The sequence below is a fragment of the Cherax quadricarinatus genome, chromosome 17, assembly GCF_038502225.1.
Source record: "Cherax quadricarinatus isolate ZL_2023a chromosome 17, ASM3850222v1, whole genome shotgun sequence".
NCBI classification, from domain to species: Eukaryota; Metazoa; Arthropoda; class Malacostraca; order Decapoda; family Parastacidae; genus Cherax; species Cherax quadricarinatus.
The window spans coordinates 20784365-20802936 of record NC_091308.1 but is presented as its reverse complement, the minus strand read 5'-3'; the positions used below and the strand labels follow the sequence as shown (position 1 = coordinate 20802936).

General features: G+C 40.3%; 1 protein-coding gene across 3 annotated transcripts in view; it reads left to right on the top strand.

Moving 5' to 3' along the window:
• LOC128686334 (pyruvate dehydrogenase phosphatase regulatory subunit, mitochondrial-like) overlaps positions 1 to 18572 on the top strand; it is a 191793-nt gene that overhangs the window by 80484 nt on the left and 92737 nt on the right. For all 3 annotated transcript variants that reach the window (XM_070085839.1, XM_070085840.1, XM_070085838.1), the window contains exons 9-10: positions 2799 to 2980; positions 14271 to 14395. In XM_070085839.1, coding sequence (XP_069941940.1) covers positions 2799 to 2980; positions 14271 to 14395 — 307 coding nt within the window. The remainder of the gene's footprint in view (positions 1 to 2798; positions 2981 to 14270; positions 14396 to 18572) is intronic.

Below are 18572 nucleotides of genomic sequence, written 5' to 3'. Positions count from 1 at the left end.
GCAAGTAGCGCCACCAAACAGTACCAGCAGATTGGTATGGCAACCCTGGAAATTTGAAATTATGCTAGCCAAAATTAGTGCCGAATAACTGAAGGAACCGAATAACTGATTGCCGGATTTGTGATGGCGGACCTGTACTAGGTCTAGATATAAGTAGTTTGTAAACCTTATGTTTAGTCTGCCTGAAATGCATTTGCACTATTAGTGGCTTTCTTCTGTATCATATCTAATTATATCTGTATTATAATAAGATCAAATTCAGAATATAATTTATTCATATGTAATTAATATGTATGGCTCAAAAGAAATAAAATAATTTTTAATTTTAACTTCAAATTTAAGTTGTTTTAAATGTTCTTTATACCAATAGTGTACAGTATATTAAATCTCAATGGAAGCCTTGTTGCAGGTAGACTGCTCTTGATCCAAGGAATTATAGCTACCTTTCCAATGTATTAAACTTGACACAAACACAAATATCCCGCACATAAAAGAGAGAAGCTTACGACGACGTTTCGGTCCGACTTGGACCATTGACAAAGTCACACTAACCAGAAATGGAGCAGGACGGCTATATATAGGCAGGAAGAGGTGGTGGTAGTAGTAGTAGTAGTAGTAGTACAAGAATTATATATAATACCGACAGGATGAAATTAAGACACATGCGCAACACCCGGGCATCCCTATCGTAGACGTTTCGCCATCCAGCCAGCCACTGGATGGCGAAACGTCCACAACAAAGACAACCAGACGCCGCACATGTGTCTTAATTTCATCAGTACTTGTAGTAGTAGTAGAAGAAGTAGTAGTAGTGGTAGTGGTAGAAGTGGGAAATAAGGAGGACGAGCCAGTCAAATACAAAGGAAGGGGAGCACTGCAGGAGAGCTAGGTGCCCACTGAGGGAGAGCAAGCGCACAGAGGTGCATGAAAGGGGAAATGGTGAAATAAATGAAGAAGGAACAGAAACACGAGGCAGAAGAGAGAAAGACAACCCAGAGGAGAAAAGGAAAGAAGAAAGGGGAAGAGGGAGAAGAAAAAGAAAAAGAAAAAATGAGGAGTCAGGTTAAGTCACGGGTGTTCTGAAGTTTGGAGCATTTTACAATGTAGTGGGAGAGGAAGGCATCTACAGAGACGAAGCCAGGGCTATGGTTCATACAAGGAAAGTTGTGTATTAGAGAGGATTCAACTAGACGGCGACTGTTCGAGTTGGAAGTAGGGAAGACAGTTTTAGCAGAAGACCAATCAATAGGATGGCTATGATCTCTGACGTGACAGAAAAGAGCATTGTTAGTGTCGGCAAGCCTAACACTATTTTTGTGCTCCCTAAGTCTGTCAGAAAGAGATCGACCAGTTTCTCCGAAGTATTGAAGAGGACAGGAGGAGCAAGAAATAGAGTAGACACCAGGAACATCTGTAGAGGGAGGAGAGGTATGAACGAGATTAGTGCGAAGAGTGTTAGTCCGGCGGAAGGTAAGCTTGATGTCTAAGGGACAGAGAGAATTGTTGAGATTAGAAAGACCGGAAATGTAGGGAAGGCAGAGGATAGAAGAGTTCCCAGGAGTAGAAAGTTTGGGAGAGAAGAAATTGCGTTTGGCACGTGAGAGGGCAGAGTCTGTGAAATGGAAAGGGTAGCCAAGACTGGAAAACGAAATATGAAGAGTGGAAATTTCTGCTGGAAGGAACTGAGGATCACAGATGCGGAGGGTGCGGAGAAAGAGGGAGATAAGAACACTTTTCTTGACAGGGGAAGCATGATAGGAAAAGTAGTGAATGTACATGCCACTGTGCATAGGTTTTCGGTAAACGGAAAAGGAAAAACCTGTATTTGAGCGGTGGACATGGACATCAAGGAAAGGAAGCAAGGAATTAGATTCCCATTCAGCTTTAAACTTAATGGAAGGGGCAAGATTATTAAGAGCTTCAAGAAAAGGTTGGAAGAGACTGGAGTCATGAGGCCACAGAGCAAAGATGTCATCCACATAGCGGAGCCAGAGTGAAGGTTGCACATCGAGGGTAGGAAGAAGAACAGTCTTGAAGTATTCCATCCAGTGGCTGGCTGGATGGCGAAACGTCTATGATAGGGATGCCCGGGTGTTGCGCATGTGTCTTAATTTCATCCTGTCGGTATTATATACCATTCTTCTACTACTACTACTACTACTACTACTACTACTACTACTACTACTACTACTACTACTACTACTACTACTACTACTACTACTACTACTACTACTACTACTACTACTACTACTACTACTACTACTACTACTACTACTACTACTACTACTACTACTACTACTACTACTACTACTACTACTACTACTACTACTACTACTACTACTACTACTACTACTACTACTACTACTACTACTACTACTACTACTACTACTACTACTACTACTACTACTACCACCACCACCACCACCACCACCACCACCACCACCTCTTCCTGCCTATATATAGCCGTCCTGCTCCACTTCTGGTTAGTGTGACTCTGTCAATGGTCCAAGTCGGACCGAAACGTCGTCGTAAGCTTCTCTCTTTTATGTGTGGGTTATTTGTGTTTCGTTCCAGTCACGGTATTGTGCCTTTTTTGTTATTTAGTTATTAAACTTGATTACAATCTATTCCCCAGGCACTGTATGCCCTTATGAGTTTATTGCTTTTGCACAAATGTAATACTGTGCAGTAATCAGGTATCAGTTTTGTACTTTTAATGTGTTAAATTTTTTTTTTTTAATTTTGTTTGTCATGTCCTAATAGTTTTGCTTATTTTCATAAATGCTTTGACGTTTCAGACCTGTAACAGAAGCACAGGATGGATTACCAGTTGTTCGAGATTATGATTCACATACATTCTGCCTCGCCCGCAACCAGCAGTTTGTTGTGGGAGGGTTCGAACGACATGCCAAGCCAGCATTTGAAAATGGGATTCCACAGAAATGGAGGGAGGCTTTGAAAGGGGATGATGAACACTTTAGTAAGTTTCTAAATTATTAATGCAGTGGATATCTGAAATAAATTGCATTAAGGGGTGAATGGGTAGATTTGCTTGTTGGCACCGAGATAAATTAGCAAAGTTCGTAGTGATTGAGCAGGGTAATATTTAGTGAAGGGATTCAGGGAAACCAGTTATTTTTATATAGCCGGACTTGAGTCCTGGAAGTGGGAAGTACAATGCCTGCACTCTAAAGTAGGGGTTTCAGGATATTAGCAGTTTGTAGGGATATGTTATGTATCTTTATACGTATATGCTTCTAAACTTTTGTGTTCTGAGCATCTTTGCAAAAACAGTGATTATGTGTGAGTGAGGTGAAAGTGTTGAATGATGAAGAAAGTATTTTCTTTTTGGGGATTTTCTTTCTTTTTGGGTCGCTCTGTCTCGGTGGGAGACAGCCGACTTTTTGAAAAAAAAGATAAAAATAATAATATCTTTATTTACTACAAGTACATGTACAAGGTATACAGGTCTAGCTGACATCAGTGACATACTACTGAACAGAAAGCCGCTTGTTATGCTGTGCATTTCAGGCAAATTAGGTCAGTTTTGTCCCAGGATGTGACCCACACCAGTCGACTAACACCCAATTACCCATTTTAACCCTTTCAGGGTCCAGAGGCCAAATTTCGAAGTGCGCACCAGGGTCCAAGAATTTTCAAAAAAAATTTTTTTTATTTTTTCTCATGAAATAGTAGATAATCTTTTTCTGAAGGTAATAAAACAAAAAGTACGAAATTTGATGGAAAATTGACGAAATTATGCTCTCGCGAATTTTGATGTGTCAGCGATATTTACGAATCGGCAATTTTGCCGAATTTGACTCCCATTTTAGGCCAATTACATTATTGCAGTCGATCAAATTCTTAGCTATTTCACTAGTATTACTTCTATTCTATCGATTGACCACAAGAAATCGCCAAGTCAACTGTTTCAACTACAAAATAAAGTGATCAGAAATTGGTAATTTGGCCAATTTAACACAAAGTTCAAAATATTGCATGTGCTAGCAATCGAGCTACGGGACACCAAGTAAGACTGAAAACAGGAACTTCCTGTGTTTACAACAGGAGGAAATTCCTTCATGACAGGAAAAACAGACATAATAGCAGCAAACAAGATCTTGAAAGTATATTTAAAGGAAGAGGTGGAAGACTTGTTTTTTTTTTTTTTTTTTTTTTTTTTAAATTAACAATTTCATATTACTTTGTACTTCATATTACCTGTACCTGTTTGTGAATAGAATTGGCTGGATGGATGGATGGATGCCTATTTGACTGGCTGGTTCTCTGGCTGGATAGGTGCCTATCTGGCTGGCTAGACATATGTGAAATGAACTTCAAGAGGATGTGGTGTGTGTGATAACTACTGGAAATTTAAACAGGATGATGATGAAGAGAGGAATGGTAGTACAATGCTATAGTACATACTTCTGTGTCCCAAATAGGTGCACATTGAAAGTGATAAATTTAACTTTGTATTTGTTTCTGAAATTTATTCATGTACATTGTTATATCAAAATATGTATTTTCCTGTCATTTTTGTCAGTACAAATATACTTTACAAACACTCATACATATAATGCAAGTATATATACTTGAAAAATGCAGAAAAAATAAATTTTTCTGTCCTATTTTAATTCCTTCAGAAGAACATAGACTTCCAGTGTAACATTTAAAGCACGATATTCTGGTGTAAATATAAGATTATGTGCAAGCCAGTCAGTAGCAACATGCAGCACACATCTCACCCTTGATGATAAGGGATGATGCTTTTTGTATTTATGTAAGTACTTACCTCACTGACTTGCTTTTGGTGGCTGTGAAAAGCTCCAGAGACTGGTAAATCAGAACTGACATTCTATTTGCTTGTTGTAAGGTCTGATATAAGTATGGAGAGCTAATGGGACCATATCATCTAGATTTCCTTGAACAATATTTTTTTGTACCTCTGTATGCTCAAATTGTAAATAAATAAATAAATAAATAAATAAATAAATAAATGTACATGTGGGTAAGGGGCTTGGACTTCCAGCAAGCGTGCGTGAGCGTGTTAGATAGGAGTGAATGGAGACGAATGGTACTTGGGACCTGACGATCTGTTGGAGTGTGAGCAGGGTAATATTTAGTGAAGGGATTCAGGGAAACCGGTTATTTTCATATAGTCGGACTTGAGTCCTGGAAATGGGAAGTACAATGCCTGCACTTTAAAGGAGGGGTTTGGGATATTGGCAGTTTGGAGGGATATGTTGTGTATCTTTATGTGTGTATGCTTCTAGACTGTTGTATTCTGAGCACCTCTGCAAAAACAGTGATAATGTGCGAGTGTGGTGAAAGTGTTGAATGATGATGAAAGTATTTTCTTTTTGGGGATTTTCTTTCTTTTTTTGGGTCACCCTGCCTCGGTGGGAGACGGCCGACTTGTTGAAAAAAAAAAAAAAAAAAAAATTAAAAATTATTTTTTAATGTAATTAAAAAATATTCTTAATGTAATTAAAAAACAGGGTATAATATGACAATGAAATTTTGGCTATTTAGCTAAGGAGGGTGAGGTTGCCAGAGACATCATTTATTTGTTAGCTTAAGTAGAAATGTGAGCTAATTGAAGCATGCAAATTTGAGGATTCTTTTGTATATACAGTATTACATTACTAGTCTTTATTTTTTATTTAACACATCAGCCGCTTCCCACCGAGGCAGAGTGACCCAAAAAGAAAGAAAAACCCATAAAGAAAGAAAAAACATCATTAAACACTTTCACCATCACTCATATATGATCATTGTCTTTGCAGAGGTGCTCAGATATGACAGTTTAGACACTCCTCCAAACTGCCAATATCATAAATGCCTCATTCAAAGTGCAGGCATTGTACTTCCCATTTTTAGGACTCAAGTTCGGCTAACTGGTTTCCCTGAATCCCTTCACAAAATATTACCTTGCTCACACTCCAACAGCTCGTCAGGTCCCAAAAACCATTCATCTCCATTTACTCCTATGTAACACACTTATGTACGCTTGCTGGAAGTCCAAGCCCCTCGCCCACAAAACCTCCTTTACCACCTCTCTCCAACCTTTTCAGGGACGACCCCTACCCCACCTTCCTTTCCCAATAGATTTATACATTCTCCAAGTCATTCTGCTTTGTTCCATTCTCTAAATAACCAAACCACCTCAACAGCCACTCTTCAGCCCTCTAACTAATACAGTGGTCCCTCAGTAATCGTCCAGCCAGAAAGTCGTCCATTTCGGAAATAGTCCCGTTATTTCGTCCAAACGTTGGCTCGCAAATGGTCCATTAACTCGCTAATCGTCTTTTGTCCTGGACGCGTACTCACGGCTCTGAGCCATTCCCAGCCAGTGTGCCATTGTTTATCAGTGAGTGATGGTCCCCTCACGTGTTCATACGAAATATTTCATAATATTCCATTCATTTTAGTGCTTGCAAGTGCTAAATAAGCTACCATGGCTCCAGAGAAAGCTCTTAGTGCCAAACCTTTGGTAAAGAAGGTGAGAAATACAATTGAATTTAAGAAAAACATCATTGAACAATATGAAAGGAGCAAGAGTTTCAGCAGGAAGAGCAACAGATTGCAGCTCAGAATCTTGCTGCAGAGGAGGAGGAAGAGAGATGGAAGAAGGTGCCTTCTTCAGAAATTAAGGAGATTTTTGAAATGTGGGGTAGGATGGAAAGATTTATGGAGAAACATCGCCCTGAGAAGGATGTTGCAAGCCATATCGGCAACTTGTACAGTGAAAAAGTCTTGGCCCATTTTAGGGAAGTTTTAAAGAGACGCCAGAAACAGAGCTCTCTGAACAGTTTTTTTGCGAGACAGGATTCCAGTGACTCTCAAGCTGGTCCTAGTGGCATTAAGAAACAGAATAGAGAAGTAACCCCAGAAAAGCACTTGGTACCTGAGGTGTTGATGGAAGGGGATTCCCCTTCCAAACAGTAACTAATGCAATCTCTCTCCTCCTCCAGTCTTCCATACACTAAGAAGAATCGCCAATAAAGGTAAATGTTATGCTGTTAATGTTTCATTAATCATGAGCCATTGTATTGTTTATGTACTACATCTATATTTCATGTAAAAAAATTTTTTGTTTTAATACTTCTGGGTGTTAGGAACGGATTAATTGTATTTACATTATTTCTTATGGGGAAAATTGATTCGAAAATCGTCTATTTCGATAACAGTCCCACTTCCAGGAACGGATTATGGACGATAATTGAGGGACCACTGTACTTTTATTAACTCCACCCCTCCTCCTAATTTCTACACTTCGAATTCTCTGCATAATATTTACAACACACATTGCTCTTAGACACGACATCTCCACTGCCTCCAGTCGCCTCCTCGCTGCAGCATTTGCAACATGCTTCACACCCATGTAAGAGTGTTGGTACCACTCTACTCTCGCACATTCCTTTCTTTGCCTCCATGAATAAGATTCTTTGTCTAAACAGATACCTCAGTGCACCACTCACCTTTTTTTCTTTATTAATTCTATTGTTCCCCTCATCCTTCATAAACCCATCTGCTGACAAGTCAACTCCCAAATATCTGACAACATTCGCTTCTTTCATACTCCCTCCCTCCAGTGTATCATCCAATTTTTCTTTATGTAAATCATTTGATACCCTCATCACCTTACTGTTATCTATATTCACTTTCAACTTTCTACCTTTACACACCCTCCCAAACTCATCCACCAACCTTTGCAACTTTTCTTTAGAATCCCCCAAAAGCACAGTATCATCAGCAAAGAGTAACTGTGTCAACTCCCATTTTGTATTTGATTTCCCATAATTTAATCCCATCCCTCTCCCCAGCACCCTAGCAATTACTTCTTTTATAACCCCATCTATAAATATAATAAACAACCATGGTGACATTACACATCCCTGTCTAAGACCTACTTTTACTGGAAAATAATCTCCCTCTCTTCTACACACCCTAACCTGTGCATCACTATCCTCATAAAAACTCTTTACAGCATTTAGTAACTTACTACCTATTTCATATACTTGCAACATCTGCCACATTGCTCCCCTATCCACTATCATATGCCTTTTCTGAATCCATAAATGCAATGAAAACTTCCCTACCTTTATCTAAATACTGTTCACATATATGCTTCAATGTAAACACTTGATCTACACATCCCTATCCACTCTAAAGCCTTGCTCATCTGCAATCCTACTCTCTGTCTTACCTCTAATTCTTTCAATAATAACCCTACTGTACACTTTTACTGGTATACTCAGTAAAATTCTTTTTTTTTTTTCAACAAACTGGCCGTATCCCACCAAGGCAGGGTGGCCCAAAAAGAAAAACGAAAGTTTCTCTTTTTAAATTTAGTAATTTATACAAGAGAAGGGGTTACTAGGTCCTTGCCCCTGGCATTTTAGTTGCCTCTTATAACACGCATGGCTTACGGAGGAAGAATTCTGTTCCACTTCCCCATGGAAATAAGAGGAAATAAACAAGAACAAGAACTAGAAAGAAAACAGCAGAAAACCCAGAGGGGTATGTATATATATGCTTGTACATGTATGTGTAGTGTGACCTAAGTGTAAGTAGAAGTAGCAAGACGTACCTGAAATCTTGCATGTTTATGAAACAGAAAAAGGGACACCAGCAATCCTACCATCATGTAAAACAATTACAGGCTTTCGTTTTACACTCACTTGGCAGGACGGTAGTACCTCCCTGGACGGGTGCTGTCTACCAACCTACTACCTATGACTCAGTAATTTTCTTCTTTCTTTCAATGTACCAGCCATATCCCACTGAGGTGGGGTGGCCCAAAAGAAAAAAATAAAGTTTCTCCTTTTAAATTTAATAATATATACAGGAGAAGGGGTTACTAGCCCCTTGCTCCCAGCATTTTAGTCACCTCTTACGACACGCATGACTTACAGACGACACACACGATACACAGATTCTGCTTTTGACTCTCGCCTCGGCTGGTCATAGCAGCTCTCCTTACGTACTCAGTCTCCCTACAATCCCTGTTGGGGAGGGGAACCTTTACCAGCGTTGTCTTCGCCTTGACTTGCACAATGAGCTACGCAAATCATGTAAAGATCAAGCCAAACAGTGGTACCGTTGATGATTCAACGAAGCTTGCTCTTGCAACTGTTGTGCAGGGAGCATTGCATGTTAAATTCAATGCTATTCTGACACTCAAAGAAGCACTCATTGTTGTATGTCATGATGATGCTGAAGCAGAGAAGTTACTTACTACAGAAGCCACCACTATTACTGCTCAAGGATTTACTGTTACATCCTCTCCTGCCCTCAGGGCAAGAAAATCAGTATTCCTAAAAAAACTGGACAAGATTCTGACTTCTCAACCAATTGCTGAACTCAAGTCATCCATTGAAACTCAAAACACTTGGGTTACTGTTGACTGCATTACTAAAATCCCGAATGCATCGTCTATGCTCAAGGTCACCTTTACCAACGTGAACATGGCTTCCACTGCTCTGAACGAAGGTCTTGCTGTTTACTACTACTACATCAGTCCCACCTACATAGAAGCAGAAAGATACCACTACATCCAACATTGCTGGAACTGCTATTCTTATCTTCACACCACCAAAGCATGTCCAGTAAAAGACAAGAAGTTCTGCACTACATGTGGTAGTGAGGGACACACCTTCAGTTCCTGTACCGCTGCTGCTCCAACGCAACCAGCATGTTTCAACTGCAAAAGTAATGATAACCATACACTGGCAGCGAAATGTCCTACAAGAAAGGATATAATGAAGAAAACACAAGATGCAGCAAAGAAAAAATCTACTAACAACACACCAACGTATGCCGCAATTGCAAAATTACAAGCAGACACTAGAAAATTACTTCAAGCATCTATTCAGCCCGCCTCCACCACTACCACCATCACTCCTCCAACATGTGACGTAACAAAGATCCACTATTATCTACTATACGCTCACGTGCAGAACATGGCTGTACCTGGATCCTTTAACTCTACCATCAACGAGTTATTTGCATTAAATAATATGCCATCATTTATATTTCCAGCATCTCCACCTTCTGAAGAAATTCTCAGATTCACCAAGGACTTAATAACCACCTCTGCTGCAGAAGGTCTATCAACACCACCAACTAGTGACGTCACTCTAACAACGTCCAATGAGAAGCCTCCACCGCCACCACTCCTTACTGACTCCAACCAATCAGAAGCCTTGCCACCAGAAACATCTTCTAATTCGTCTACTGAAGTTGACAATGAATCATCACCACCTTCCTCAACTCCACCACCGCCTTTTCCACCTCGCTCACGTCGATTACCTGGAACACCATGGGTTACACACAAACGACTCACATTCTACACCACGACGCAATACCCCACACGAATGACTCGCCTAGAACTCACCCAACATCTCCAAGACAACACTGCAACGTACCAAAGTGGAGAAAGACCATACCCTACCTTCAACCAGATATTCCACCAACTCCAAACCAAAGAACTCTACTACAGCTCTCCCATACGTGTGCTACAAATCTCTCGAACAAAATTCAGTGCACTGAAAAATGGTTTAAGACCATAACCAACTCATCCTGGTTGCTGCCTTCTGACACTCCCAGCTCCTACCACTGCCTTTGCCATTCCTAGTGAGCCAAGTAACGACATCATTCAAGCCTCTCCATCTACGTCTCCAGTACTTCGGTACCACATGTCCCAAAGTGGTTGGGCCACTTGCCTTAATTTCTCCTCTTCGCCTCCTTCCCCTCCTTTTCCAGTTATTTCCATCCTTCCTTATCCTTCTTCCTTCCCATCTCACGACAGCTCTCGTCATCTTATTCGATTCGGCTTACAGAGGAAGAATTATGTTCCACTTCCCCATGGAGATAAGAAGAAATAAACAAGAACAAGAATTAGAAAGAAAATAGAAGAAAACCCAGAGGGGTGTGTATATATATGCTTGTACACGTATGTGTAGTGTGACCTAAGTGTAAGTAGAAGTAGCAAGACTTACCTGTAATCTTGCATATTTATGAGACAGACAAAAGACACCAGCAATCCTACCATCATGTAAAACAATTACAGACTTTCATTTTACACTCACTTGGCAGGACGGTAGTACCTCACTGGACGGATGCTGTCGACCAACCTACTACCTATGACTCTAAACTTTCTTTCTTTCAACACACCGGCCGTATCCCACCGAGGCGGGGTGGCCCAAAAGGAAAAACGAAAGTTTCTCCTTTTACATTTAGTAATATATACAGGAGAAGAGGTTACTAGCCCCTTGCTCCCGGCATTTTAGTCGCCTCTTACAACACGCATGGCTTACGGAGGTAGAATTCTGTTCCACTTCCCCATGGAGATAAGAGGAAATAAACAAGAATAAGAACTAGAAAGAAAATAGAAGAAAACCCAGAGGGGTGTGTATATATGTGCTTGTAGAATGACATGGAAAGCATATAAATCTATAGGGGAAGGAAAGAGGGGTAGGGGTCGTCCTCGAAAGGGTTGGAAAGAGGGGGTAAAGGAGGTTTTGTGGGCGAGGGGCTTGGACTTCCAGCAAGCGTGCATGAGCGTGTTAGATAGGAGTGAATGGAGACGAATGATACTTGGGACCTGACGATCTGTTGGAGTGTGAGCAGGGTAATATTTAGTGAAGGGATTCAGGGAAACCGGTTATTTTCTTATAGTCGGACTTGAGTCCTGGAAATGGGAAGTACAATGCCTGCACTTTAAAGGAGGGGTTTGGGATATTGGCAGTTTGGAGGGATATGTTGTGTATCTTTATACGTATATGCTTCTAAACTGTTGTGTTCTGAGCACCTCTGCAAAAACAGTGATAATGTGTGAGTGTGGTGAAAGTGTTGAATGATGATGAAAGTATTTTCTTTTTGGGGATTTTCTTTCTTTTTTGGGTCACCCTGCCTCGGTGGGAGACGGCCGACTTGTTGAAAAAAAAAAAAAAAAATGTATGTGTAGTGTGACCCAGGTGTAAGTAGAAGTAGCAAGACATACCTGAAATCTTGCATGTTCATGAGACAGAAAAAAGGATACCAGCAATCCTACCATCATGTAAAACAATTACAGGCTTTTGTTTTACACTCACTTGGCAGGACGGTAGTACCTCCCTGGGCGGTTGCTGTCTACCAACCTACTACCTATGACTCAGTAAACTTATCCCCCTATAATTTTTACAGTCTCTTTTGCCCTCTTCCCTTTATATAGAGGAATTATACATGCTCCTCTGCCAATCCCTAGGTACCTTTACCTCTATCATACATTTATTAAACAGATATGCCAACCACTCCAATGCTGTATCTCCCACTGCTTTTAACATTTGTGTCATGATCCCATCAGTTCCTGCTGCTTTACCCCCCTTTCATTCTACGTAATGCCTCACGCACCTCCCCCACACTTACATCCTGCTCTTCTTCACTCCTAAAAGATGTTATAACTTCCTGGCCAGTGCATGAAATGACCGCCTCCCTTCTTCGTCGACATTTTAAAGTTTCTCAAAATATTCCTGCCATCTACCCAATACCTCCACCTCCCCATCTACAAACTCCCCTACTCTGTTTTTAACTGACATCCATTCATTCTCTAGGCTTTCTTAACTTGTTTATCTCACTCCAAAATTTTTTCTTGTTTTCATTAAAATTTCTTGACAGTGCCTCTCCCACTCTTATCATCTGCTCTCATTTTGCACTCTCTCACCACTCTCTTCACCTTTCTTTTACTCTCCATATACTGTGCCCTTCTTATATCACTTCTGCTTTGTAAAAACCTCTCATAAGCTACCTTTTTGTCTTTTATTTCACCCTTTACCCCATCATTCCATCAATCACTCCCTTTCCTCCTGCACCCACCCTCCTATAGCCACAAACTTCTGCCCCACATTCTAATACTGCATTTTTAAAACTAATCCATTCCTCTTCAACCCCCCCCCCCCCACTACCCATACTTGCAGTAGCCCACCTTTCTGCCAAAAGTTGCTAATTTCTCACCCTAATTTCCTCCTCCCTTAGTTTATAAACTTTCACCTCTCTCTTACTTTCCGTTGCCATTTTCCTTTTGCCCCATCCACCTCTTACTTTAACTGTAGCTACAATTAGATAATGATCCGATATATCTATTGCCCCTCTATAAACGTGAACATCCTGAAGCCTACCCATCAACCTTTTATCCACCAATACATAATCTAACAAACTACTTTCATTATGTGCTATATCATATCTTGTATACTTATTTATCTTCTTTTTCATAAAATATGTATTACTTATTATCAAACCTCTTTCTGCACCCCAAATTTACCTATTACTCCCTCTACAATAGTTTTACCCACTTTAGTACTGAGATCCCCAACCACAAGTACTCTGTCATTTGGTTTAAAACTCCCCATTCACTCAACATTTCCTAAAATCTCTCTCTCTCCTCTACAGTTCTCTCTTCTCCAGGTGCATAAACACTTTCTATAACCCAATTTTCACATCCAACCATTATTTTACTCCACATACTCCTTGAATTTATACATTTATATTCCTTCTTTTCCTGCCATAACTTATCCTTCAACATTATTGCTACTCCTTCCTTAGCTCTAACTATTAGAAACCCCTGACCTAAACCCATTTATTTCTCCCCACTGAAACTCTCCTACCCCCCTTCAGCTTTGTTTCACTTAGAGCCAGGACATTCAGCTTCTTCTCATTCATAATATCCACAATTTACTCATTCTTATCATCCGCACTACATCCATACACATTGAAAGATCCCACTTTGACGGTTTTCTTCTTTTTCTTTTCAGTAGACTATAATGAGAAATGGGGTTACTGGCCCATTGCTCTTGGCATTTAGTTGACCTTTACAACACATATGGCTTACAGGGGAAAGATTCTTATTCCATATTCCCTTTGATGTGAAAGGAAAAGTAATAAGAACAAGAAATATTAAGATAAAATCAAAGAAAACTCAAATGAGTGTGTATACATAAATGTGTTCATGCATGTGTAGTGTGACCCAAGTGTAAGTAGAAGTAGCAAGAGATATCTGAAATCTTGCATGTTTATGAGACAGAAAAAAGACACCAACAATCCTACCATCATGTAAAACAAATACAGGCTTCCGTTTTACATTCGCTTGGCAGTATGGTAGTACCTCCCTGGGCGGTTGCTGTCTACCAGCCTACTACCTATATCTTTATATAGCTTTTAATTTTTTCTGCTTATAAGAATATTTATCCACCTCACAAATACATGAATACTGTATTTTTTTTTTTTAGGACCAATCCGTGAAGCAGGCGAACACCGCTTACCCTTGCTGAAAGATGTAGAGTACCAGGCGCTGATCAATGCACCAGACAATTTCTCACCTGATGGCAAATGGATTTTGGGAGAAACACCTGAGGTACTAACCAAAATAGTGATATTTCTTTGTTATGCAATGTTTCCAACCCCTTTTAACCCTTAAATTGCCCAAACATAGATCTGTGTTTTCACTGCCAGCACTCTGAATATTTTGAAAAAAAAAAAAAATTAAAAAGGGCAATTTTCTGTGCACAATAAGACCAAAAAAAATTTTAGGACCAGTGCTTACCAAGATATAAGACTGTGAAGTTGGCTCTGGATGCTCACCCGATGGCAACATGGAGTCCTGCTTGCAGAGGTGTTGCTGATATACCTTTTTTCTCGTTTTTATACCTCTTACCTTTTATACCTTTTTTTCTCGTTTTTACAGTATAGCACTTTGTCTGTAATTTTTGAGATATCCTAGGTAATTTACACTATGTATGATAACTGTACTCATGTGTACCTGTGAGAGACAGACAGAGACAGAGATATAGACAGAGACAGAGATAGACAGACAGATACAAAGAGACAGTCAAAGTCAGTAAGTTAGTGAGTCAGCAAGCCAGCCAGCCAACCAGCCAGCCAGCCAGCCAGCCAGCCAGCCAGCCAGCCAGCCAGCCAGCCAGCCAGCCAGCCAGCCAGCCAGCCAGCCAACCAGCCACCCAGCCACCCAGCCAGCCAGACACCCACCCACCTGGCGAGCCAGCCAGATAGCCGGCCAGCCAGATAGCCGGCCAGCCAGATAGCTGGCCAGCCAGCCAGTCAGCCGGCCTGCTAAATATGCATTACACGTTCCAGAATTGTTTCTCTTTACGTAGGGAATAGGTTATAGGACATTCTGGCAGGATGACACTACCAGTGGTATAAAAAATGAAAGGGTGTTGCACAAATGTTGCGCATTAGCTATTATAGAGGTTTTTGATATTTCCTAGACCACTTGTGGCCGCATCCATCTCAAAGTCACTAAACTCGGAGTGAACATCACTTTTCTCTTAAAAGGAGAGTGTTAATACGATATGACATCAGTGAATCCCTGGGGTTTACCATGCTATTTGCTCTAGCTGGTGCTGAGTTGAACTGGTGCTCCTGCAAGGTACTAAGTGGTCCCAAATATTTTTAATACTACACACACCATGTGTTAAGACCCATTCTCTACTGACCAGGCATCTCAGGCCAATCATACCAAATTTGGAGGCAGGAAAAATAAAACATTGATCTACGTTTGGAGCACTAGCGATACTAACATAGATCTACGTTTGGAGCGCTAGCGGTACTAACATGTGCTTGTGTTTTCTCCACAAATTCAGTGTTATTTGTGATTATTATACCCCTGATATGTCTGGTGTTAAGCACAAAAGCAGTGGTGATGTAGGTGGTAGTGGTAAGAAGTGCCAGGCCATCACAATGGAAACAAAAGTGGACGTAATAAAGAAGGTAGAGTGAAATAAAAAGATGGTGAATGTCACCTGTTCGTACAACATGAATCATTCCACCATTAGCATGATTCTCAAGAACAAGGACAAGATTATGGAACATGTGAAAAGTTCAGTGCCAGTGCAGTTTACAATAATCAGTAAGAGATGTGAAAAAGTGATGAAAGAACTTTAAAAACTGTTAAGTATTTGGCTTGAAGATCTACGAGTATTTTTCAAGGTGATATTTGGATTCAGGACATGAAAATACATAAGAATTAACTAATCTCATTTAAGAAGCATGCAACTTTTCAATAATTGTTGACCAGTGAGATCAGCAATAGTATCAGGTGCCACTGAGCCTAATGCTGATCCAAGAGAAGGTTAAAAGCATTTTCTCTGACTTGCAAGCCGAACATGGTGACAATGGAGCAGATGTGTCTTTTACTGTGAGTCATGGATGGTTTCAACATTTCAAGGCTTGTGCCAACCTCCACAGCATGAAGGTGAGTGGCAAGGTAGTGAGTGCTGATATGGTAACCGTTCATGAGTTGCCTGAGGCACTGAGGAAAATCATTGAGGAGGATGAGTTTTTACCCCAGCAAATCTTCATTGTTGGTGAAACAGGCCTTTACTGGAAGATGCTGGATAGAACCTACATCACCAAGGAAGAAAAGACAATGCTGAGCTATAAAGTAGCAAAGGATTGGTTGACTCTCCTGCTTGGTGGCAACGCTTTGGGAGATCTCAAGCTCAAGCCCCCTGTTAGTTTACCACTCGGAGAACCCACAAGCCCTTAAAAACATAGCCTTATTTGTGTGGAAGAGTAACCTGAAAGCCTGGGTGACTTTTGTCATTTTTCAAGATTGGTTTTTCACTATTTTATCCCTGAGGTGTAGAGGGACTGCTGGCAAAATAACATCCCTTTCAACATTCTCCTGCTGCTTAATAATGCCCTAGGCCACCCTCCCTTTCTTGGATGATTTTCATCCAAATGTGAAGATAGTCTACCTGCCACCTAACACTACCTCCCTCTTCTAGCCTATGGACCAGGGAGTGATTGCAACTTTTAATAAATATTATCTCCATTGTACACTTTGGCAGGTAGTGAAGGCAACTGAGTTTGACTCCAAGATGACCTTGCACCAGTTTTGGAAGGCCTATGATATTTATAAGGCCATTAAGAATATTGATTCCTCATGGCGTGAAATTACAACTTCCAACATGAATGGGGTATGGTAGCACCTGTGCCCCCAGTTTGTTTCAGAGTTTCGTGGGTTTGAGAAGGCGGAGGAAGAATATATAAATGTCATCAGTACTTTAGTCGCCCTTAGTAGGAGGCGGGATCTTGATCTCGAGGAGGATAGCCTTAACCCAGAGAAAGGAGGAAGAAAAAGAAGAGGAAGTGGAAGTGGTTCTGGAACCAAAGCACTTCCAGACAAAGTTGATGGCAGAGGGGTTTCATTTGATTGAAGAATCTCTGTCATTGTTTGAATCGCAGGAGCCGAATGTGGAACGGTACACCAAGGTTTCAGCAGCTGTTCATGATGTAATTCGCTGCTACCATCTCATCTACGAAGAGAAGAAGATGGCCACCACCCAGACATCCTTAGACTGCTTCTTCAGGAGGGTGGACAAACTTAATGAGTCTCTCCAGGAGCATGAATCAGTGCCATCAATTTCAGATGCTACGACATTCAGACCAAACCTTCTCACCATCTGTTTTATTAAATTTATATTATTTATAAACTTTATTATAAACATTATAAACTTAATTTATAACACATGTTTTGTTTACTAGTGTACAGTATGTATATTTCCTGTGTTCACATGTGTATTTAAACTATGTACACTTCTGAGTTACTCAGTGTTCATAGGTTCATTAATATGTGAAGTGTGGCATGGCAAATGGAGAGACTTGGGATCATGAGATTTAAGTTAGATGTGGTGATGATGGTTGTTATGAGTGCTTATGCAGCATCTGATAAAAAAAAATGAAAAAAATATTTGATTGAATGGCTTAGAGAATGAGAGTGAAATTATGCCAGGCAGATAAAGTTTGATAGTGACTTGAATGATGTACAGTAGGACCCCACTTATTCAGCAGGTTAGGTTTCAGGCTACCGTTGGAAAGCGGTCATCCCTGAAAAGCAGAACACCATTTTGTCCACTTGTAAATGCATATAAATACCAGATAACAAGTTTACACTAACAGATATTAAGTTAGCAATAGAACTAATGTTCCTAAGACCTTGTCGGTAAGTGAGGAGCATACTATAATGGTAGTGGGGGTATGTCAACCATCTTTGATATTGTTTTAATGTCTCCTTTGCACCATTTATAACATTTCTGGTATATTTTTAAATGTTTATACAGTAGTGTACTGTATATTGTAATAAGCAGAATAGAGGAAATCAGCTCTAACATATATTATTTAGGTATGAATACTGGTCAAAGAGCCTGTCATAAGTCTGAATCATCAGTAAACGGGTATGTTGCTAAGTGAGGAGAGGTTGTACACTCATTACTTACCTTAAAATACCTGTAGGGTGAGAGGTGACTAGTATTGTAAGAGATTAGGTATGGTAGCCCACCAGGCCACCCCACCCACACGTAATATACTATGACATTTAAAGCGCCCTAGAGCAATATGATGCATATACAGTACATTCATTATATACCTTAAAATATTTAGTCTTAATGTAGGGTGAGAGGTGAGTAATATTTATTACAAGAGGTCAGGTGTGGTAGGTATGGCCACCCTCACCCACACATAATATTCAGTCAAAGCTCGGTTTTTGTGTGCCCTAGTTTTTGTACTAT